At 38.0% G+C, this 24979-nt stretch overlaps 1 protein-coding gene across 9 annotated transcripts in view; it reads right to left on the bottom strand.

Moving 5' to 3' along the window:
- UTRN (utrophin) overlaps window positions 1–24979 on the bottom strand; it is a 576786-nt gene that overhangs the window by 393615 nt on the left and 158192 nt on the right. For 6 of the 9 annotated variants that reach the window (XM_015137213.3, XM_015137214.3, XM_015137215.3 and 3 more), the window contains 7 exons: window positions 24543–24712; window positions 20452–20575; window positions 16983–17070; window positions 11790–12031; window positions 11447–11627; window positions 9498–9643; window positions 7963–8175 (listed from right to left, as the gene is read on the bottom strand). In XM_015137213.3, coding sequence (XP_014992699.3) covers window positions 7963–8175; window positions 9498–9643; window positions 11447–11627; window positions 11790–12031; window positions 16983–17070; window positions 20452–20575; window positions 24543–24712 — 1164 coding nt within the window. The remainder of the gene's footprint in view (window positions 1–7962; window positions 8176–9497; window positions 9644–11446; window positions 11628–11789; window positions 12032–16982; window positions 17071–20451; window positions 20576–24542; window positions 24713–24979) is intronic. The other 3 variants (XM_077999492.1, XM_077999493.1, XM_015137212.3) reach the window with 1 other exon arrangement.

Raw genomic sequence — 24979 nt, 5'->3', positions numbered from 1 at the left:
AAAGACAGAAGTGCAAAAAGACAGAAAGTGTGAAGACATTCATAGAGTTCATAAAATACGACTTTAAAAATTCTCGCTTAACTTGTCACCACAGATTCCTGCACTGCTAATCTCCATTCTGCACTGTTAAAGAATGCATTACTGGGGCCAGGCGTGGTGGCTCATGCCTGTAATCCCAGCACTTTGGGAGGCTGAGGCAGGCAGATCACGAGGTCAGGAGATTGAGACCATCCTGGCTAACATGGTGAAACACCATCTTGACTAAAAATACAAAAAAAATGAGCCAGGCATGGTGGCGGCGCCTGTAGTCCCAGCTACTTGGGAGGCTGAGGCAGGAGAATGGCGTGAACCTGGGAGGCGCAGCTTGCAGTAAGCCGAGATCACGCCACGCACTCAAGCCTGGGCAACAGAGCAAGACTCTGTCGCAAAAATAAAAATAAAAAATAAAATAAAATTTAAAAATGCATTACTGCTATATAACTGGGAAATTCATTAACTGTACTTTGAATGAGGAAAAATGATGGTCTCCTCAGCCAAAAATTTTCAAAGTGTATATGGAAGCATTATATTTCAAGGAGGTTTTAACCACAATTGGCTTTGACTTGACAAAATGGCCTTAACTACTCCAGTCACTGGCATATGAGGAAGTTTTATGGACTTGACTGCCTTCCTTCCTCCCTCCTTCCCACACTCTCTCTGACACACACAGACCCATGAGGGAACACACATTTCACATGTATCTGTTCCTATTCTCCCTCTTAAACTTCGACGTGAGAAAAAAGAGAAAAGCAACAGACAGACAAGCCATGTAGGCCAATGGATCATCCCAACAGTGAGGAAAGGAATAGAAAGGAATCTGTACACACTGTAATATTTTCACTACTAAAAATCCTGCATGTAATTCTGACCATGCTGTGTTCTAAAAGAGACAGTGTGCCCAAATAAAGAAATTCTAAGGTCTGACTACCAAGCTCAACACCTGCCTAGCCATGGGGCTTTGAGAAACTAATTTTTCTTTGAGCCTTAGTAACTCATCTGTAAAATTAGAATCATAACAACTATCTTGTCTGGTTGTTCTGAAAAACAGAGATTCCCACATAGAAGAATGCACTAAATGGTAGTGATTATTATACTAAGATCTACAAAACTAACTCCTTTATTATTACCAAGATTAAGACCATAAGAGTTACCACATCCAAGTTTTGGTGTTTATGTCCCATTAGAGGAACCACAGGAATGAACGGACAAGATGAGCACGTGTTTGAGTAAGCATCGATTTCACTTTTTTAATTGCTGCCAACATTAATGCTTGTTCTATCCTGTAACTGTTTCAAACTGCTACTGCTTATATATCTGGCCAGACCTGGCCAAATACAGCTCATGGGAAGGAATCGGTACAGAAGGAAAGGCCCACCCTTCAGAAGTGCTTAGCAGCTGCTTGACACGGCACGGGAAGGGTTATAAGTCCCGAAGATCAATGCTGTGAGGGTGAAGGCAGGAGACAGGGAGCTCTGCTCTGCCTTCCATTCTCCCTATCCTATCTCCTCTTTGCCTAAGCAAAATATTGTCACAGTCAACCTGTAGCAGATGTTTCCTGTGCTTTTCAAACATACCAAAAGGCAGTTCATCTTTAAGACAATTCCACAGCAAAGAGGTTGGTTACAAAGATCGTGGAACAGCTCACATGAAAATAGTGTTTCTCTGTCCATTTAAAAATTACCCAGCTGATGCACTTAAAGGCTTCTGATCTACAATAATGATGATTTTTTTTCTTCACCTCCATCTGCTTACAGAACACACACACACTTTTTTTTTTTTTTCTTTTGTTTTTTGAAACGGAGTCTCACTCAGTCAGTGGTCCAGGCTGGAGTGCAGTGGCGCGATCTCGGCTCATTGCAAGCTCCGCCTCCTGGCGTGAACTCATTGCAAGTTCACGCCATTCTCCTGCCTCAGCCTCCCGAGTAGCTGGGACTACAGGCGCCCGCCACCACGCCCGGCTAATTTTTTTGTATTTCTTAGTAGAGACGGGGGGGGGGTTCACCGCGTTAGCCAGGATGGTCTCGATCTCCTGACCTCGTGATCCGCTCGTCTCGGCCTCCCAAAGTGTTGGGATTACAGGCTTGAGCCACCGCGCCCGGCCAACACACACACTTCTTTAAGGGACTTCAGTTCTTATAAACCAAAACAAAATATAAAAACTGCTAGTAAATTTCTAAAGCAAATGTCATTATTTCACATGCAAAAAAAAATAAACTAAGTACTAATCTGGGGCAGCCATTTCTCATTCCTGTTTTTACTCACAAATATTCAAATAAATATAAAATTACTAATACAGTATTTTTTGAAAATCAAAATATCAAATATTCTAGTTTGGAAGGGTCAAAGTCTACACGGACCACCACTGCTCAAAAGCAATGATTTCTAAGCATTTCACCTGGGCAACACCCTGCTATGGGATCACAGAAAAGGAACTGCAAGGTCATTAAAACAATTCCTTTGATCCTGACTCACATCGTCTCCCACCCCCAATCCTGTCAGCTAAGGATGGAGGTAATTTAAAGCTTGGTAAATCTGGATTTAAGACAGTAAGATTCCAAGGTACACAACTACCTCCAGAGACTTGATTACAGCTAAATTCTTGGAATTTTTTTTGCTCCTCCCCCATCTGTTGGAATGTCCACAGCTTTTTAAGACATAGACCAGAAAAAAAAAAAAAAAATACTGTGAAGCCAGAATTAAAACAGTAATTTAAGGTAGCAAGGTTCCTATTTTGTTTCACTTTATAATATTCAATAACCTCAAAATCACAACCTTGAAAATGTGCTCTCTCACTTAGTAGGGAAGATAAACAATGACATTGCTACTACACTTATTTATCAAAAACTAATAAAGTCCTTAAATCTAAGGTAGGGAATATATGAATATTCCCTTCAGTAAACTAAAATGTGTTCACAAATAAGAAAAAAAAAAAACCCTTATGAGAAATCAATTATATATTACCTAAACAGGGTTAAATCATCTGTACTAATATTACTCTTAGAAAGTATTGCATTTTTACCCTAAAATGCTTTTCAAAGTACTTTTAAAACCTGGTTCTGCCTGTTGGAGCTCCAGCACCCCCGCTTCCAGATTCCGGGTCAGAGCAAGTCCATTCATGTGTGCCTTTGACTGTTCAACAATCGAAGGAAGAGGCATGACTACACAGGTGTCCTGCCACTTAGGATAACCAGGTATTTAGACTGTATCAATCCACTCTCACTAGAGAGGCCCGACACATCAATTACATTCACATCTGCTAACTTGCTCTATGCCTGACGGGGAGCCAACCCTCAAAGAGCTCATGCCTAGTGGGAGGAGAGACACACACTTCTCACCATAATAAAAGACGGCCTGAGATGGGTCGTGAAGGTGTAAATGACACGCAGTTGAATCACAGAGGAGGGAATGATTATCTAGCTGTGGGTGTAGTGATGAGCTGGGCTGAAGACAGATGAGCAGAGAGGAGGAGGAGGATGTGAATTCCTAGCAAGTATGTGACATTTCCAGAGAAAGGCTATAGTCTAGGGTGGTCTTTGGTGACCCACTGTATTCTCCCCACCTGATTCAGCTCACAGTGGAGATGCAGGGAGGGCTTCAGGGCAAGAAAGGGACATTTTGTATTAATGGCACTTTGTATTAACTTGTATTAATAGTGAAGACAACCAGATCCTTTCAGAAGTACACCTCTTGTATTGGTGTGAAAGATGAATTCTAGAGAGAAGAGACAGGAAGTGGGGGTCAGATTTAAAGGGTAATGAAATTGTCAGGGCAAGAGATTGCAGGAGAGCCTGAACCCAGAAGGAAGGGGTTGGAGGAGGAGCCTGAAAAGACAGGAGCGCTGGAAAATAGAAGACAGTTTGGTGTGTGCCTTGGGGGCATCTTTCATGATTTCCCAGTTATACACACGGCAGAAGCTCTTGAATAAGGAAAAGGAAATACGTAATATGAAATATCTTGCAGCCCCTAATTCCAAAGATATTACTGCTGGTGAGGAGAGATCTATAAGCAGCCTCTTAGGATTTTATAATATTTTATCCCTATGATTCACAGGAAAATCCAGTCAGTAAAATCAATAATGGAAAAAAGAAATACCCATTTCATGTATTTTCAAATGTTTTGTCACCTGGAAGGGGTACAGTAGTTTATAAAAGTAACAATGAATATTTTACCTCGTAAGTACCAGAATGGAGGTTATTGCTTTGGCATGGCATAAATAAAAATAATTTAAGAATGTATTTGGGCATGACACAATGAGTAAGAATATGTAGGTCCAATCGCTACATGCACAAAAGGAACCAGCCATGGAGACAAAGGAAATGCAGGCAAAAGAGGAAAAACACTATGATGCCAACAAATAACAGAAAACTAAAATTTGCACACAACTAACAGCCACTTACAAACATTGAAGGATAGCAGAAAAAAGCAAGCACATAGCCACGAAAACACCTTCAAAGTTTAAATGTGCTGTATCAATGAAAGATGTTATTAAGTAGTGGGATTCACTTCCGAACTCTATCTGGACTATAGATTTAAATGTACCTCACAGAGTTCCAATATCATTTGTTTCCATAGTGTGGGGAAAAATTATAAGAATTAGCAATATTTGTCCATTTTTCTTGTCCAATTTCAATGTACAAGGATCCACTGTTAATATTAGCTGCCCCCAGGAAAGAAAATGGTATTGGGGAAGAATAGGAACTCTAAATGTTCACTGTAAGTATTTCTGTGTTATTCAATTTCTTCCCAATGTGTAGGCTTCAAATGCTACTCATATATGAAAAATGCATTTTAAAAATAAACAAGTCAACTATTTTATTCCTATGAAACATTATTATGAATTGGCATTGAATCTAAAACCTACTGTGCTTCATGCCTTAAAGACAAAAATAATTAAATGCCTAAAAAATTATCTATCAGGTCATTGAAAAAGGGAAAACAATGATAATCAGCAAGTAAATATTTATTATAATTATCTAATAATTTGAGGGCTGGAGCTTAAAGTTTTCCCAAGTAAATCATGAGTAGTTAAGTAACCAGCAATTCCTGTAAAGCAAAAAAAAGGAGTTTTCTTATGAATTTAAAATAAAACATGTATTTCAATGAAAGAGTTGTACAATTAAGAAATACAGACACTGTATTCCTTAACTATAATCTTGCAGTTAGTACACAAGAAGCAAATAAAAAAATAACTGGACATTACAAATCTGCTACTGTAACAACAAACACTTAAATATCCAGACGCATATAGTTTATGTTGGATATTTTTAATGGAAATAAATATTTAGCACACACTCCAAGTGACCACTTTTCATGCCTGGATTTGCTACATTAATAGCAACAACCCACCAAAGCCTAAAGCTGGATTACTATAACCACAGGACTCTTTTGTGTTTTGGGAGAATATTTATTCTCATTAAGCTCCATATTGAAATATTAGCATACATTTAGCTAACCCTAAGATACACTTTTAAGAGGCAGAAGAAGACTAACCCTGAGGTTAATCTCCATTTACACTTGGGACTTAAATCTGAAAACAAAGGGATGATCTTTTGAAAAGATGGGAAATGTTTAAGCGGCATTGCTAAACGTTGGCACTACTGACATTTGGGACCAGATGATTATTTTGGTGGGAGGCTGTCCTGTGCATGGTGGGATGTTTAGCTGCATCCCTGGCCTCTACCCACTGGAAGCCTTTTCCCAGAGTTCCGACAGCAGAAATGTCTCCAGAAATTTACAAGTATCCTCTGGAGGGTAAAATCACCCCAGCTGAGAATCACTGATAATACAATGCTGGGACCATAACCAAAAATTTTAGAATTATAGAAAAGGTCAATGCTCATTTTGAAAGCTGGAAACAATTACAACTGATAATACACGATGAGAAGTGAGACCATCACAAAGCATAATGGGCCAGGCGCGGTGGCTCATGTCTGTAATCCCAGCATTTTGAGAGGCTGAGGAGGGCAGATCACCTGAGGTCAGGAGTTTGAGACCAGCCTGGCCAACATGGTGAAACCCCGTCTCTACTAAAAATAAAACTTTAGCCAGGTGTAGTGGCATGTGCCTGTAGTCCCAGTTACTCGGGAGGCTGAGGCAGGAGAATTGCTTGAACCCGGGAGGCTGAGGTTGTAGTGAGCCAAGATCGCACCATGGCACTCCAGCGTGGGGCAACAGAGTAAAATTCCATCTTAAAAAAATAAATAAGTAAATGAGTCAAAAATACTAAGCCACACAAAACACATTTCTCTCCCTAATTACTGGTTTATTTGAATGAGATCTCCATCAAGAACTGCAGGTTACACCTAGAGAAAAACTACCTCCTGTCACTACAATCACACACAGCTACCCACACATACACACAACCCCTCCATCTGTGTCTTCTGCTGATCATTCATTGGAACTACCCATTAGTTCCTAAGTCAAAGAACGCTCCTCCAAATTCAGTGGTGACCACTCAGGGAATCTGGCTGGATCCCTTCCACACTAATCTGTGAGGTCTTCCAGCTCCTCTTCTACCACGTGTTCTCTGACTTTGATTTTCAAAACATACATTTTCATTAATTTTGTCTTCACTTTCAATCTTTGCACTTTTTTGGGGGCAACATTCCTTCTGCAAATTTGCTTAGCATCTAAATCCAAATCTATATATATTTACATGTAGATCCAAATATATGTAGATATAATATTTAGATGTAGATCCAAATATATGTAGATATATATGTTGTATCTACATATATTTGGATCTACATCTAAATATATATAGATTTGGATTTAGATTCTATATATAGACATATATACATATATACACACATGCATATACGTCTATATATAGACATATACATACATACATATACATATACATACATACATATACGTCTATATACAGAGAGAGAGATATAGCTCTATATTTGGATCTATATAGAGAGAGATATAGCTACACATATTTGGATTTAGCTTCCAAGGGAATCTCTCTCTCTCAGTATATAGATATATAGAGATATAACTAAATCTAAATCTCCTATTGCTAATTTCATTTCATTCATTGAAAAATATTGATTGGATGCCTTCTCTGTGCCAGGCATTGCTCTCATTAAGAGTACATCTTGGTATACATCAGTGAATAAGAAATTTCAAAAAGACAAAGATCCCTGACTGATGGGGAAAAAAAAGAAAAAAAGACTAAGGTAAGGAGTCACTGGGAGGATAGGAAGCCTTGCAGGGAGAGAGTGTGATTGGTTCATTCTCCACCCAGAACTTTCCTATTAAAATACCAGGTGACCTGGAAACTCTGCTTCTCCATTTTTCTTATGGGCAGAATGTTAAAATCCAACCTGTCCTATCTGACACTGACTTCTATTGACATTGACTCTCTCCTTATATGTCCTCACATTTATCCCTTCCTCTTAAACTTTATCACTGCTGCATCTGTCGACATTTTCAGGTGTAGTGAAGGATCCTGCTTCTGCATTTTCATGTCCCTGGAACTATTTGCCTTCCCACTCTCTCTGACTTTTGACTTCAAATGTCAAAAACCTGCAAAAAGTAGTTTCAAGTCCTCAGCAATTTACTACTACTTGGGCTATTACTACCACCCCAACCAAGTTACCACTATAATCTAATCAACAGTCTGTATTTCACACAGACCCTCCATGCCTGAAACATTATTCTGACCATTTTTAAGCTATTTTCTCTTATCTTCAAGGTCCAGTTTACTCTACTTTTGACTTTGCTTCCAGGCAAAAGGAAATAAATGTGCTCTCCAGCACATTAAAAGTACATCTTTGATAAGTCCCAACTTAAATACATAATAAATGTGGGTCTAGAAAGAATGTAAAATATTCAAATAATAAATATGTGAATCTTACAAGACAATTACTATTTACTCTGTAATAAACTTAAACTCCCAGTGGCCTCTGGATTTACCTCAAAAGCTCTGAGTTTGAGAGTAATTTCTTCAAGCAAATGCAGATCTTTGGAAACCAAGACCTTTAGCTTGTTCCACTTTCCTTGCACATCATCAAATTCTTGTTTATATAATTTTTCTACATCAGGATGAACATTTGTCTCCAGAGCCTTTGTTTCTTCTGCAAGTTTATGTAATGTAGGTTTCTGATTCTCAAGGATTTCATCAAGGGCCTAGAAAATGTTTTAAAATATTAAAAATATGCACAACAATGTGTCTGCACAGATAATAGTAAAATGGGCTATATAAAGTCAAAAGTCACTTTAAAATGCATTAGAAAGAATTTTTATCTAAAAAGAACAGTGGGTGGGAGTGTAAATTAGTTCAACCATTGTGGAAGACAGTGTGGTGGTTCCTCAAAGACCTAGAACCCAAACCAGAAATACCATATGACCCAGCAATCTTACTGGGTATATATCCAAAGGAATACAAATCATTCTCTTATAAAGATACATGCACACTATGTTCATTGCAGCACAATTCACAATAGCAAAGACAAGGAATCAACCCAAATGCCCATCAATGATAGACTAGTTAAAGAAAATATGGTACATATACACCATGGAATACTATGTAGCCATAAAAAGGAACAAGATCATGTCTTTTGCAGGGATATGGAAGAGCTGGAAGCCATTATCCTCAGCAAACTAATGCAGAAACAAGCAAACAAAAAAAACAAATACTGCATATTCTCACTTATAAGTGGGAGCTGAATGATGAGTGCACATGGACACATGGTGGGGAACAATACACACTGGGGTCTGTTGGAGGGTGGGGTATGGTAGGAGGGAGAGCATCAGGAAGAAGAGCTAATAGATCCTGGGCTTGATACGGAGTGCAGCAAACTACCGTGACAACACGTTTACCCATGTAACAGACCTGCACATCCTGCATGAGTACCCCTGAACTTAAAATAAAAGTTGGAAATCAAAAAACAAAACAAAACATGAACGACTCACAAAAAAATAGGCATAATCATAAAAATTAAAGCTTTTTCTTCATGAGTTGTGTGTGAGCAATACAATGTATTCTCAACACTAAACACCGAGGGAATGGCACAGCAAGTGTGGGCCAAGTGTGCAGTGCTCAATGGCTGCTCTCCTTTTCATCTGATAAAATAGTGCAGAGCCATAAAGCTGCTCAACTAAATGACCAGGGCAATACTCCTATTCGATGCAGAAAAAAGTATACATCAACACATTGACTGATAGTCCTCATTTCATTAAAGATAGTTTAGCAGATTATGAACAGGTTGAGAACTTTAAGCTAATCACAGCAGAAGGAGAAAATATGCTTTTCTTCTATGAAAAAATATTTAACAACTGTATTTTCTTTTATGTGAGGTCAAACTAACCCTCAAATCATACATACATTTTTGGACCAGTGATGAACAAAACTGACCAATTGTTTTTAATCTCTGATAAAACTTTTCAAAATATGTAAGAGGAGATATTAGAAGAAGCACTAGAGTTCTAACACGGAAAATATATGTTACCTTTTTTTCTTGCAGGGCCTTCTCCACCTTGGCAGGATCATTAAGGACACTCAGAGATGCCTGGGCCTTATTTTCTGAATCATTTAGCACAAATTTCAGTGTTTTCAATGTTTCCAGATATGCATGTCCAGGTTGGCCCTTCAGTTCTGTTGATTTAAAAATATTTAATTTGAGAAAATCATGTTAGGAACCCAATATGATTACATAGACCATTATCCTAAATGAATTCCAATACATGGCAAAGGAGACCCCATGACTAAAATGTAAAAGGACCTCTGTTAATAACATAGATCATTCCATTGGCATTTCTGAGAGTCAGACAGTGACTTCATTCCTGCGGATGTTGACATTTGAAATATTAACTAACCCACTATAACTTTTCTTCATTTCTTTATGATGAAATGTCTCTCTGAAGATGGAACAACAATGTCCCTTTTGTCCCATATAATCTCCTCTTCCTTAGCAGCTACACAAAGAATAAAAGAAAGCAAAGATCCCGTCAACCAGTCTTGCTGTTAAGCTCCGCCATATAGACAAACCCATCTATGGAGTGGAGGAGATTATATGGAAATACTGCCACCATGCTGCCCAGGTACCCTGAGAAATAATGACTGACCAGCCAGCTGGAACAGTGCCTACCTGAGTCAGTAACGTAAAAATCTCGTAGAAGTAACACTTATGTGGAAAGAAAGTGAGTTCTCTTGAAGCACAAAGAGGTGAAATCAACTAGCAGCAAAAGTTAAACTGCCTACTGATCCTTGTCAAAAGTGAAAGCATAGTTTGTACCAATAAGTGGAGAAAGAGGTACCCTCAAAAGATTTACTTCACATAACTGAATTCAAGGAACAAAGACACACTGTCCTGATGCACTTTCGGAAGAAAGGCAGCACAACACATTTGCCTAGCATGTACACATACAGGTACTTCCAGTCATCACACAATCTACAATTGCTGAAGTTAGGCTGGGTTACATGTGGAGCTTTTCAGTGTGCACTACCCAAAATAATAATGCACAATGCAACACAGTTCCTAACTCAAATGGCAGCTAGGAAGTAAACAGTGTAACGTAAGAGGAAAGAGCTTTCAAAACCTTTAACAGTGAACCTTCCAAAACCAAGTGTATTCCAAAAGTAAGAACTCTAAAATTTTTCTGAATTTGATAGTGGAATACGATTTCTTTTAAAAGAGACTACGGGACTGCTAAAACTTTAACTATTTTGAGGAAACAGAAGTAAGGGATCATTCATTTTAATCCTCCTAGCAATGATATTAAGTGGCCTCCTCAGCCAAAGGAAGAAATTGTACCTGTTTCTTTAAAAAAAAAAAAAAAAACTATTTACAAATCATTACATCCAGGTCAGGTACAATGGCTGACTGACACCTGTTATCCCTGTTATTTTGGGAGACTAACACCTGTTAATTTGGCTAATACCTGTTATTTTGGGAGGCTGTTATAACACCTGTTATAATGGCTAACACCTGTTATTTTGGGAGGCTGAGGTGGGAAGATCACTTGAACCCAGGAGTTCTAGACTAGCATGAGCAACATAGCTAGACCCTGGCTCTACTAAAAATAAAAAACCAGCCAGGCATGGTGGTGCATGCCTGTAGTCCCAGCTACTCAGTAGGCTGAGGCGGAAGGACCACTGAAGCCCAGGAGGTCAAGACTGCAGCTATGATTGCACCACTGTACTCCAGCCTGGATGACGGAGTGTATCCTACTGACACAATTTTAGAGCACATGAAACTTATCTATATATTTACAAAAAGGTGTGAATCTGGAAAAGAATCTGAATACAGGAGACTTTAAGACTTTGAACAATACAGGCACAACGGAAAATGGAGAAGGTTGGTGCAAAGCAAGCAAGCGTACTCAAGTTCTAAATGTCGGGAGTCATGTTTAAATTAAGGCAAACTGAGAGAGGAGATATTAAAATTGTTGGGTTTACCATTCTCTAGCTGTTGTTGACGATCCTTTAAAGCCTGTTGTACAGCTTGGTAGCGGCCCAGAAAGCTATCGAAGCCCTGCTGGACAAAATCTGGGGCAGAAGGCTGAGACTTCAGGGCCAAGCAGCTTGCACGCGCCATTTCAATTTTGGGGTGGAGGCCAAGAAGATTTGTCAATTCCCACTAAGGAAGAGAAAATATGGTCACATAACTCACTGAAGATGAACATCCTCACAGGGAGTTAATCAGGGCAGCATTAACTTGAAGTTCATGATACAAGAAGCCCTCCTTAACTCTGGGACTGCACACAGAATTCCTCCATGTTCCAGACAGTTGGCTCCTTACCTGACAGGAATCCTTCAAGCTTGGCAAGGACTGCCAGGAAGATTCAGAAACGGAAGTGTGTTTTACCCACTCCTCCTTTGTCTTGATGACCTTTTCAAGCTCATCGAGCTGCTTGAAATAAGCATTTATATCTTCCTGTAGCTGAATTTTTCTTTCCAGATCTTTCAAATGTTGAGATACATTCTTCCATTCTGATAAAACCTTCTCCAGAACATTTTTTATCTCTTCAGTAGGAAGGCCTTCTATGCAGTCATGAAAAACAAGCAAACAGTCTATATATTACAAAATGCGTCTTGAATTTATTCTAAACATTCTAACATTCAGAATAGTTAGGCAATGTCACACATAATGATCACTTTCTTAAGTCCCTTTTAATACAACAACAAAAATGTATAATGATGCACTTAAAAATAATTACGCTTATTTCAATTCCTTGACCAAAGAAGGAAGACATTTTAAAATAACGATTCAGGAGCAGTGCGGCTATTGCAAAGGGCACATCAGTAGAACTTCAGCCACTGCCCTTTCTAGGTAATATATGTTTCCATCCATACCAGGCTTCCACTCTGCTAGTTTATCACCTGAGCCACTGAAATAAGATCAACTACCTTGATCTGTCTAGGCCCCCGACTTCAGAAAGAAGACCCTTTGTCCTAAGAAAAAAAAAACAGCTGGCTAGAAAAACTACGAGGCAGTTCAAGTCTTGGTGACCAAAGCATAGTGTCGTATAAATTAAGAAATGAATGGCGAGAATGCCTTATGCTGGGAAGCAACCTGGTGAGTGCAGGAATATTAAGCCAGCAGCCAGGCTCTAGAAGCATCACAAGCCCATTGGAAACCTTGCACATAAATAAGCAAATACCAAAAGACTGAGGCAGCAATAAGATGATCTACTTTAGAAACACATCAGGGAAAACAATGCCACCATTTTTATTACTGAAATCTTATCATTTTATTTGTCTGATATTTTTGAAAATTAGAGAATGTTCCTAAAAATAATAAAGTTATATATTATAATAGACTTTATCATAGTCCTTCCCTTAATCTAAAATACCTTCAAATCCTCTAAAATGACTATGAAAAAGTCTGGGAATTCTTCACAGGAATCTTTCTATTAAGAGGAGAACATGCGTAGTGAAAGGATGGCTTCACATTTTTACTGAGTAGGAAGGCAATAAACAATCCTGCTTTATAAACATATATAATCAAAACCCAGGATAATGAGAGCTTGAACTAAAAAAAAAAAAAAGGCATAAAAACAAAAAGTCATGTATGATCCACAGACAATGAAACTTTGAAAATTTTATAATACACTGTGTCCACTAAAAATTATAAATGAGGGCATATCATGCTGTAATTTGAATGTGTCACCAATGTCAATTGCAGAAGCTCACTGTTTACCACCATCTCTCAGGTAAGAGAATATGAGACATAAACAAAGCATTCACACCACAAGCCATGCTGCATTATCCCTGTTAATGGGGACAGTATACAAAATAAATCACCATTTTCCTAACAATCTGAACAATGGAGATATGGGCTGTGCCTTTACCCTGTCATTTCTATCCTAGTTAGGCAAAGGAATAGTAACACCAGCCACATCATCTTTAGGTTGGACAATTTATACTAATCCAGGAAGAAAATTCAGTAGGTAAATAAAATTTCTGAGATGGAAAATTATCACTACTCATCTAGAAAACTGGAAAGAGGTGCTCACTTCAAGAACAAGGGCAGTTAAAACAACTTCAGGTATTTTTTCACTGACAATGTCTTATAAGACATTCATTTTGCCTCTTTAAACTGATTTTAAACATCTGAATCTCCCCTTCTCTAATCCTGAGATATTGCTGGTTACAGTGATGTCCAGTAATGATTCAAACACAATTTACATCTTATAAAAGGAAAACTGCCATTGTCTTTAAAAATAGTTGTTTTACTCCCAGAGATCCAGAGTTTAAAATTTTCTATTTCTATAAAACACAGAGTTCTTAGACAATGACTAGTCAAAAGGCAAAATCAACAGCATATCACTTTATTAATTATCTAAAAGAGAGAAAATAGAACACATTCCTGCCACTTAGTCTCACTTGACTTTACACTTCTCAGTCTATCACTATTGGAATCAAGGGAAATGTTTACAAAACATAGAACCTTCACCAAACTTCATGGGCTTATATGCTTAGGCAACCACAATGGGTATCAACTTATAAAGCCATGTTATCCAGATGTCCAACTACTGTATTTTATTAGATGAGGATCTCTAGGAACAAGGTAAGCTAAACAAAGAAAACCAAGTATATCAGCTGTGAAAGTCAAATGAAACACATTATTTTATTTTAATTATTTTTATTTATTTATTTATTGTTATTTATTGATTGATTTATTTATTTTTGAGACAGAGTCTTGCTGTGTCACCAGAATGGAGTGTAGTGGTGCGATCTCAGCTCACTGCAACCTCCAACTCCCTGGTTCAAGCGATTCTCCTGCCTCAGCCTCCTGAGTAGCTGAGATCACAGGCACGCACCACCATGCCCAGCTAATTTTTGTATTTTTAGTAGAGACGGGGTTTCACCATGTTGGCCAGGATGGTGTTGATCTCCTGACCACATGATCCACACACCTCAGCCTCCCAAAGTGCTGGGATTACAGGCATGAGCCACTGCGCCCAGCCTCATGCTATTTTATTTTCTAAAAACATTTTTATGCTCGATGACATATCTCAAAACTTACCTAAAATGCATTAGGCAGGAAAGACCTATCAGAATTGGCTATGGTGGGCTGTTTGATGGAACTGGTTTCAGAAAAACAGTGACATGATTATTCAAACATGGGTTCTACTGAAGAATTTGACATGCCTCCCTAACTGAACTGGAACATACAGAGTTTATTCAGTTCAGCTCCCCCATTTCTCAGCTTCCTACTATTGTCCTAAAAAATTTTTTTTAAACAGATGCATCTTTAAAACAAAAAAGAATTAGGGTCCTCTAAGGAATGTATTTCTAATTCCACCAATGCTTGAAAAACAATTGATAATACAAAATATAAAATGTTTCCTGTGAAATTGTACAAGTATATATTAGGTGACAAAAGCCCCATGTCATCTATTCTCCAGTGTTGCCTTTGGCCTTTTGCAAGTAGCACTTTCATGTGAATTCAATGTCCAGAATGTGTCTGTTTAGGACCCGTTTATGGTAAAATTTTATGAACCAAAGCCTATAGTCAGCTAATAAACTAATAGTCAGCGGATAAACTAATAGCTAAGAGTCAGCTAATAAACTCCCTCACTTTCCAGACACCAAGGCAAAGAAACGCAAGGGTTCCAAGACTTTCCCAAGGATAAGAAACTAGAAAAGGACAGGACAATCCAAGTTCGTCCGTTCCCCCAATCACTGTTATTCTCACTGTAACATCACCTTGCACCAACTTCTCATCTACATCAAGTCTCCCCCATCTTCATAATTCTGCCACACTGCTGAAAACCTGACAGAAATGGGAGTAAATTCAGTGCACAGATTCAAGAAGTTATCCCATATTCACATCAGATAAAGTCAGAGTCACTTGCTGAGGTAGAAGTAAAAAAAATTTATGCTTGTAAAGGAAATAAATTCAACATCCAATGCATTAAAATTATTGAATGAACCAGCATCTCAAGGGAAGTTATCATCTGTTTGTGTCTCTGGATCTCTTTAAGTAAATACTGGAAAGAGAAACCTCCAAGTGGGATGCCCACAGGCAGGACAACTAAGACAGTTTGCTAGAATGGATTTTGAAAGAAAGTATTAAATACTATTCTATTTAATTTATTTAAGGAAGAAATTAACCTTTATTAATAATATATGGATTGATAATACATTTGCATAATTTCAAAATAAATGGACATACACTGTCCACATGGTTTACATTCCGTATTTTATGTGTATGTGTATGTATCTATATATGTTTGTGTTTGTATATATGTTTGTGTGTGTGTGTGTGTATATATACACATCCAGTATACCTACTAAATAAATAAACATATTTGTTAAAGGCTGGAAGCAAAATAATCTAAGGTCAAAACAACATCAACAGTTGTTTTCTGGAGGGAGGAAGGTGACTAACCCGAAAGAGAACTTTCTGGAAAGGTGGACATTTTCTACATAGTGATGTGTGTGTGTAGGTTACACAGGTATATCTATTTATCAAAACAGCACAGCTAAGTCATGTATTTCAATGTAAGTAAATTTATTTCCAAGAAAACTGTAAAAACAGTAATACTTGAGAGGCTGAGGAACGAGTAAAGGTATAGATAATTCAAGAACGGCAGAATTGTCAATTATTGAACTAGGTAACTGATACAAGGAAGTTCATTATAGTATTCTATTTGCTTTTATGTAGTTATATTTTCCATAACAAAAAGTCAAACAATAAAAAATTAAATGCTACTGCTTTGAAGACTCTTGTCAAACTAATATTCCTAATTCTATACAGATATCTGTACGAGTGTCAAGGAGAGCTGCAGCAGCCTTCCAAAGTGCTAACTATTACTAGACCAAGGTACATGGAATGCAAGAAATGTCTTTCAACATTACTCTAGAACAAAGAGAGATTCACATGCAAAACTGCACAGCAAGAATATTAATTTTTAGCTTATTCTAAGCCACTGGGAGCTACAGCCAAAAAAAAAAAAAAAAGTCTTGGACACAGTTAAAAATTTCATATACAAGTAACACTTTATCAAACTTAACTATAAAAATACTGTAGTAAATAAATATAGTAAATATAATGCATTAAACATTACCAAAAATCAAAAACTCTTGATGAATTTAATATAACTTCATTTCCCAAATGTTGCCAAATAAAGTTTTCTTTTGCTACCCCCCTGCAAAACAAATTCCCAATATATAATCCCAAAGGATACAGTTTTAAAATCTACTATGCTAGTGGGTTTTAACTGTTCTGCTAAGGTATCAGGGTGTCCAGCCCCGACCCCATATAAAATCAGAAAATCTTTGCTTTTATCTGTTTTTTTACAATCAGCTTCAGAATAAAATTTCATTTTTTAAAAGATTCTGCTGCCTAAAAACATTTTTGAAAACATTTATCTAGCCAAAAGGGGATTAGAATGTTAAAGCAAAATATTTAATAGGGCAAACTGTAATATTATTCGATGCCACCATCTGAAAAATATGGGGAAAAAAAAATCAAGGATTTTACCTTTTCCCATTTGCTCCACAAGGATTTGTCCCGTTTGACTTAATTCATCTGCTCTGGGGATTCTTTCTCTCTGTTCTTTTTCTAATGCCTGCAAATGAAGTCCCAACATAAGAATATTGAAAACTTTCTTCTCAATATAATATTGCTGTTTTAAATGTTTAGGTTTAATGTCCCTCCTACATTCTTTTTAAATCTGAAAAGGTAAATTCAAACAGTAATCATAGCAACTAAAAGACATTGGTTTCTTTTATGAGAAAAAAATGTACATGATAATTATAAGCTCCTATCAGAAGGAAATAATTAAAATTATGTTTTAGATCCAGTATATCTATTTACATACATACATTGAGTTCGCCATGCCATAAAAATAATGATTTGAGTCAAAAGAATTGAATGTGTTATGACAGAGGTTGCTGAACAAAAATTAACTAACAAGCAAAAGAATAGGCGGGCATGGTGGCTCACACTTGTAATTCCACACTTTGGAAGGCTGAGCGGGGTGGATCACTGGAGGTCAGGAGTTTGAGACCAGCCTGGCCAACATGGTGAAACCCCATCTCTACTAAAAATACAAAAGTTAGCAAAGCATGGTGGTGCTTGCCTATAATCCCAGCTGCTTGGGAGGCTTAGGCATGAGAATTGCTTGAACCCAGGAGGCAGAGGTTGCAGTGAGCCAAGATCGCACCACTGCACTCCAGCCTGGGCAACAGAGAAAAACTCCCATCTCAAAAGAAAGAAAACAGGAAAAATGGATAGAAATATTTTGAGGCTCAGCATTATTTGTTTGCATTATATTAAGTCTAGGGTTTAATGTAAACTTCAAACACAATCATATTTCATACATAATTTTTAAATAATGAAAATAGAAAATATGCTTTAGAACCCAAACCAAAGCATTTTTTTTTCTTTTGAGGCAGTTTCTCACTCTGTCACCCAGGCTGGAGTGCAGTGGCACAATCGTGGATCACTGCAGCCTCAACCTCCAGGACTCAAGGGATCCTCCCACCTCAGCCTCCGGAGTAGTTGGAGTTATAAGTGCAAGCTCATGCCCCGCTAATTTTTTTTTTTTTTTTTTTTTTTTTTTTTTACTTTTTGTAGAGACGGTGGTCTCCCTATGTTGCCCAGGCTGGTCTCAAACTCCTGGGCTCAAGTAATCCTCCCTCCTTGTGCTGGAATTACAAGCGTGAGCCATGGCAAGCCCAGCCCACATTCTGTTCTTTATATTTGAGAAATGCTTCTTAATTTCATTTTTTTATCTCTATAGTTTGATATTCCCAAGACAAAATTCTTTCCAGAACTAGTAAGAATGAAGCAAGTAAAATCAGGTATACATGCACAAACACAAGTATATGTGCACACAACTCAGTATTTGAATTTTCTCCTGTTCCTCCATCCTCAACTGATATTTATATATTAACTATTCAAATAGTATCCATCATAACAAAATCAAAATTTCTGAGCAACCCATATTACTTCAACCAGACAATCCAGAGAAGAATCCCAATTCTAAATTCTTTACATGTCAGTGCTATCAAATAAATTCAGCTATCCTACTTTGATTTTCACAAAGTTTATTGTGACTTGGTAGAACAACCTTCTTATAGTCAAAGATCAAGGAATATTAGCAAGAGATTCTAAGAAACACCATTTACTTTTGTCTAACTAAGGATCAATGTAAAAGTCACCATCAAACTCGAGAAAAAGGCAATTGTCTCCTTTTTACAAGTAGATATTTTGCTTCCTCTTAAGATGGCAGGAGACTAGACTACAGATTCTCCACCCAGGTAATTCATCTGTTGGAACAAGATACTCCTTCACTAAATAATAAAAATAAGAAGAAAAATAAGTTGATCTTTCCTCAGTTTGCAAGAAAAATAGGGGATTAGAATAATGCTGAAATTTTCTTTGTTTTATATATTTTTTTCCAAATCTTTGGCATCTGTTACTACTCGTCTGAAACAAAATAAATGAACTTCTAGATAAATATTAAATGAAACACAAAGGAACGCCAATCACGCCTTACATACTTTATCCCCCCAAATATAGTAACAACTTCTGCCAGTAAAATGTTCCTGGGTCACAGGATAGACTTTAATTTATCAATATTTTGTGGAACTTGTTCCATGAAGATCCGTTACTACTAAATTTTCTGCCACCTGAATATCTTTTAGAATTGGGTGGTCAGTGATCATTAAAATCATCTATCCATCTTTCAGAACTGTGAGAAGCATATGAAATGATGTAACACAGGCCCCACTTCTGGCTTTCCCAACTCTCTGTTCAGAGAGGGCTCTGATAAAGTTGCTCCCTGCACAACCAACATCCCCATTCCCCCTGCCTACCCACAATCATCACACTCCGCTTCCATGAGCTACAAGAGCTTTATTAAGTGCTGAATAAAAAGGGTGCAATGGAAAATTATCTTCAATTTCTAAGCCCTCACAGGCAGACATATAAACAGGCAGACATATAAACAGGCAGACATGTAAACAAACAACAGCATAAATGCAAGGGCTTTCATGGAGACATGGCCAAAGCCACATGAAGTCAAAAGATTAATCACTGAACTCTTTCTAGTGAGGTTAAGGGAAGCCTCCTGCAGTGGGGACATTTCAACCACACAGAAAGGTGCGTCATTCTGGACAAAGAAAACAGCTCCCTGTGCTTGGTGTGCCCTAAGCCTTCTTGCAAGTTCGAGCTCAGACCACCTCGCCCTCTGGACTTTGTGATTGCAGGGAGACACCCGCAATCCCAGCCTCATCTTAATTCCCATTTCACCCACCACTTTCCAACTTAAACTTTAGATATTTATGCACATCTTGTTTTTAAAATATCCTCCAAACTCTTTAAAAATGAAACTCCACTGTTGATACAAAAACCATTGCAGACTTACACCAGGTGCCCAAATAGTTACTGCAGTAATGTGTAGGAGACGTATGAGCACCAAGGACAAAAAAGTTCTACAAGCTCCCATCACACTCTTCAGAAACACACATAAGCATGGAAAGCGGCAGGGCTAAGATCCCACAGCTTTTAATTGTATTTATTTTTTACAACTCTAAAGAAAATATATTGATAACACTTTTTGATTTAAAATAGTCTGTTGTATTCTGAAAGCAAAACATCTTCAGCCTAACGTTAATATAAAGTCATAAATTATTAGATACCAGATTAAGAGTGATCTAAACTAACTAAAAAGTAGTACCACTAACTGGATCACCATAAGAAGTGTTCCTCACTGTACATCTCCATGATTGATAAAGATGAAAACAAAACCCTCCTCCAAATAGGGATCTGATGACAGCTAGCATGAATGGATTCAAAATTCACTACAATGTACTAAAAGCTACCTTCTGCCTACATTTATTTTACAGGAGGCTTTTGAATTCCATAATGTCTTTATGCCAGCAGAAAATCCAGCATGATGAACTATTTTTGCAGTAGGATATATGTGGTTTATGTTTTTTACCTTCAACTTCTTTTTCATTTCAGAAGTGTCTTGCATCTTCATATACTCTTTTATCTCCGTGGTCTGAATGGCAGGTTTTGATTTCAAAATCCAGTTCAACAGCTCGGCACTTACAGCATCAAACCTGTTTGAAGATTCAGAGGTGACCATTTGTCATGTTTTCTTCTATTGTTTTACTTGACTCCAGAAAGAGCAACCCAAATGATCATCAGGAATAATTTTTATCACTCCCCCAAAAACAGCAACCCATAAATAGGGTAATGATGCAAAATAAGATAATATATTTCCAATTAAAAGTATGAAAAAGTAATAATATTATAGGGTTAATAAATAATTGAAGAAAATAATTAAATAATTTGTTGCTGCTGCTGTTGTTGTTTTTTCGAGATGGAGTCTTGCCCTTTCACCCAGGCTTGAGTACAATGGCTTCTCGGCTCACTGTAACCTCCGCCTCCCGGGTTCAAACGATTCTTCTGCCTCAGCCTCCCGAGTAGCTAGGATAACAGGTGCCCGCCACCATGCTCAGCTAATTTTTGTATTTTTAGTAGAGACAGAGTTTCACCATGTTGGCCAGGTTGACCTCATGATCCGCCTGCCTTGGTCTCCCAAAGTGCTGTGATTACAGTCATGACCCATCATGCCCGGCCTTAAATAACAGTTTTTAAAACTTTATATATTAAAACAATGTTTACCTTTACAAAGAATCACTTGTATTTTTATAAATGCTTGTAGATAATAAAAACCAGATTTGGTTAGATCGTCAGCAAAGAACAAGTACAGACATTCCTAAGGTTAACATCTTCTTTTGTTCAATATGTAATGATTGAGCCTTACTAAATGTCAGGCATTGGGTTGGACTCTTGATATGAAAGTGAACCAGATAAAAATCTCGGCTCCCAAGGAGCTTCTAGTCTAGTAAGCAATGGAAAGTAACAGGCAATAACAAAAGAATTTGCTGGGTGCTAATTCCAGGAATTCACAGGAGTGGCTTCTAATCCAATCGGGGCACAGATGGCTTCCTAGAGGAGAACGACAGCATTATACTGAGGAATTTCCCTTGCCAAGGGAAAGCAAACAAAGGGAAGATCACATCTTGCAAACTGCAAGTATTACTTAGGCGTGTCTGGAATAATGAGTACTGAACTCGCAAGGGAGGGACAATTGACGATGTGGCCAAGAATCACATGGACCAGCTACAGGAAGGCCCTGCAGGATGTATTAAGGAGTTTGGACTTAACCTAAAGGCAGCTGAGAGCTTAGGAAGAGTTCTATGCATGGAACTGACATGATTCTATTTATCCTTTACTGTTCACCAAGGAGAAAGCATTAAAGAGAGACAAGCGCCGAGAACAGGCTGTGAAGCAACAGGAGTCACAATTAAGATAGTAACAGTGGGAAGGAAGACGAAGGGACAGGTTTGACTGGTGTTGAGAAGGTTGGTCAAAACCACAGCAAGGAGGAACAAGAGGAGCCACGATCACTGATGTGATCGAAGTGTTTTATGTCTATTATTAACTCAAGGAATCCTCACCAGCACCCTATGAAGTATACACTATTATTATCCCCTTTAGAGATGAAGGCACTGTACTCACAGAGGTTTTCAATAACTGTCCCATGTCACAAAGCTAACAAAGGGTGAGGCTGGGATTCAAACCGAGACTCTCTGTCTTCTTAACTAGTACCCTCCCCACAGAGCTTCTCGGTACGTTAAGCACAAGTCGTTACTGCTGATTCTTGTGAGAAACTTTGCTTAAAGTGTTTCCGGTGAATTATGAATATTTTATCTTTTCATCAAGGTAGATTTTCCCTGTAATATGTGAGGGATTTTGTGATGCTCTAGATAAATAACTGGGGTCAAGGTACTGCTCAAACAGGGATACGTTCCTCCTGTCATCTTAACAGCAGCTTTCTATTTAATCTTTCAGAGAAGAGACGGTCATCTAAAAATCACACATTTACAATGACCTTGGAGACTCAGTCAGCAACTGCTTTGAATACAGGCAAGAGTGACGCAATGATCGCAGGTCACAGGAACAGGTATCTACATTCTAGGAAATGACTGTCCCACTGTACCCTGAGCTGGTAAAAACCACCACCACAGCAGCACCAAGCAAAGAGAAGTGGAAATGAGCCGCCATTTTTTAAGCATATATTTTAAACTAGGCACTGCATTAAGCAGTCATTTAAGGCCCTCGATTATTGGGGTAGTCCATTTTAAGGCAAACTAACAGTGATTTCCAGAGCAGACAGAAGATATAAAAGGGTCTGGAAACCATTTTAATAGTAATGGTTAAGGATCTCCTGCACTTTATGACAATAAAAACTGGGATATAAAAGGCTGAGGAGGTCACATATTGAAAAAGGCTATGTGGCTCTCCCTATCATTCCAAAAGAGCTAGCACATGTAGGTAGACTTAGAGGTGGCAGAATTTGAGCATGAAAATGACCTTTCTATAATAATGAGATTTAACTGTAATGAATGGATGTATTCAAGCCTCTATTCATCCAAGAATCCACTGAAGGAATGTTTGCATCAGTCAAGTGGTGGAGTTGATAACTGGCATCCTCGCAGCTGGTTGCCCACACGACAGACACCCTCTCTCCATAATTCTTCCTTGCAGTTGGAGTCCCCAAAACACAACTACAGAGACTCAAAAGGCCAGATAGTTTCAACTTCCCATGCACCAGGGGATCAGGGAGAGCAGGGCAGAAGTCTGCTAAGAAGACAAGGGTAAGGGTAAAAGCCTTAGAATGACAAGAATGACAAGAGACTGCAGATGAAGGGTTGCTGAACCACACCCTTCCATTAAAACAGAACTTCCCTACCTCCAGAACTTTTGTAATATGGGATTACCAATGATCTCATTGTTTAAGACACTTTGGGCACGGTATTCTGTTTCTTGCAGCACAAAGTACCCTATACAATACAGTCATGTTTAAGATTTCACAGTTTTGTACTCTAGTCTTCGACAACCTTCTGTGCTTCCAAATGCACAAAGTCAGTATTGGAGAGATACACTGCCAGATACACCTGGCAGATAATATCCACTGAGGAAATGTGAGATCTATGCTAATATTAACATTAGAAGCATCTTTTTCCTGTGCTGTCTTGGCTCCAAAAGTAAAGGTTCCACAACTGCTGCTTGCAACTCAGAGGTACGCTTGTCCTACAAGGAGATGCTATTAGGAGGCAGAAACATAGCCTTATTATCAAAATAAAAACCATCTGGTAACACTGGAATGCTGCTTTCTTAACAAAAGCTAAGTTGGAGAAACGTATAATTTTTATTCAGGCCCAAAATAATTGCCCATTTACCCAAGCATAGGATTCTACTGTAAGAGGGAGAGAATAACACTACTACTCAAAGACTGCTTTGAGGATTACCTGCTGTAGTTCACGTCAGGCACAGTACCTGCACACAGTAGAGTTGAATAGAATAGCTGACATCAGTAAAAGCTCGATATATGTCAGCTGTGATTATTCTTCTTCAAGAGATCCTGAGTTTTCTTTTGAATCAATAAGACTAAAAGAAATATTTTATGCCAAAGATGGATCTTTAAGCCAAATACAAAGAATATGTTAATTAATCTGACAAATTAATAAAGGAAACAACAAAACATGAAAAAGAATAAGGAAGGGGAGAAAAAAGGACACTAGAAATGAATTATTTCCCTGAATTAAGGATTTTTTTAATGGTGAGAGGAGGAAAGAGATTCACCAAAAATACAGATGTCTACCTAAAGCAAAACTGTCGAGTCGTGAACAGTGAAAGAAAGAATAAAAAGACAGTCATGGACAATCATATCCTTCCAAGGAGAATGACGGGAAAGGAAGAAAGAAAGGTTTGATCACAGAGTTCTCCCAATTGAACATAGGATAAATAAAATTATCCAAGTAGATGCTTAGCTGGTGCCAAGTAGAATATTCAGAAGACAGGGGCGGTGGGTGGTTCAGTAGTTGACTTTTCATAATAATGATAATTATTATGTCTAGACTTGCCTATGATTAATGATTAGTACGAAATAGGCACCAAGTAGAAAATACAGTATGTACAATATTGAGTTTGAACAATTACTCTATCTCTTCTCACTTTTTCTTAGCTTCAATATCCACATGGATCTGTCTCTTCTTTGGGGGAGGAGGAGGAGGCAGTTCCTGCTTAGATTTTTTTGTAGTTGCTTGTTCTCTTACACGAACAGTCTCCAAAAGGTCCTTCTGAGGAATCTGAGACATCCCCAGCTTTGCTACAGCCTGAGTCACCTGAAATAAAAGCCATCCAAAATTTCAATTTTTATAGCAACTTCATTGAGATATAATTCACATGCTATAAAATTTTCTTTGAAATATATAATGTAATGGTTATTAGTATATTTATACAGTTGTATAATCATCCTCACACTCTGTCTCCAGAACATTTTATCACTCCCAAAAAGAAATCCCATACCCATAAACCATCACTCTCCATTCCCCACTTCCACCAGTGGCAACCACACATCTACTTTCTGTCTCTGTGGATTTTCCCCTTGT

Source organism: Macaca mulatta, chromosome 4 (genome assembly GCF_049350105.2).
Source record: "Macaca mulatta isolate MMU2019108-1 chromosome 4, T2T-MMU8v2.0, whole genome shotgun sequence".
Lineage (NCBI taxonomy): Eukaryota > Metazoa > Chordata > Mammalia > Primates > Cercopithecidae > Macaca > Macaca mulatta.
Note: the sequence above shows the minus strand (reverse complement) of the source record. Positions and strands in the feature narration are given on the sequence as shown.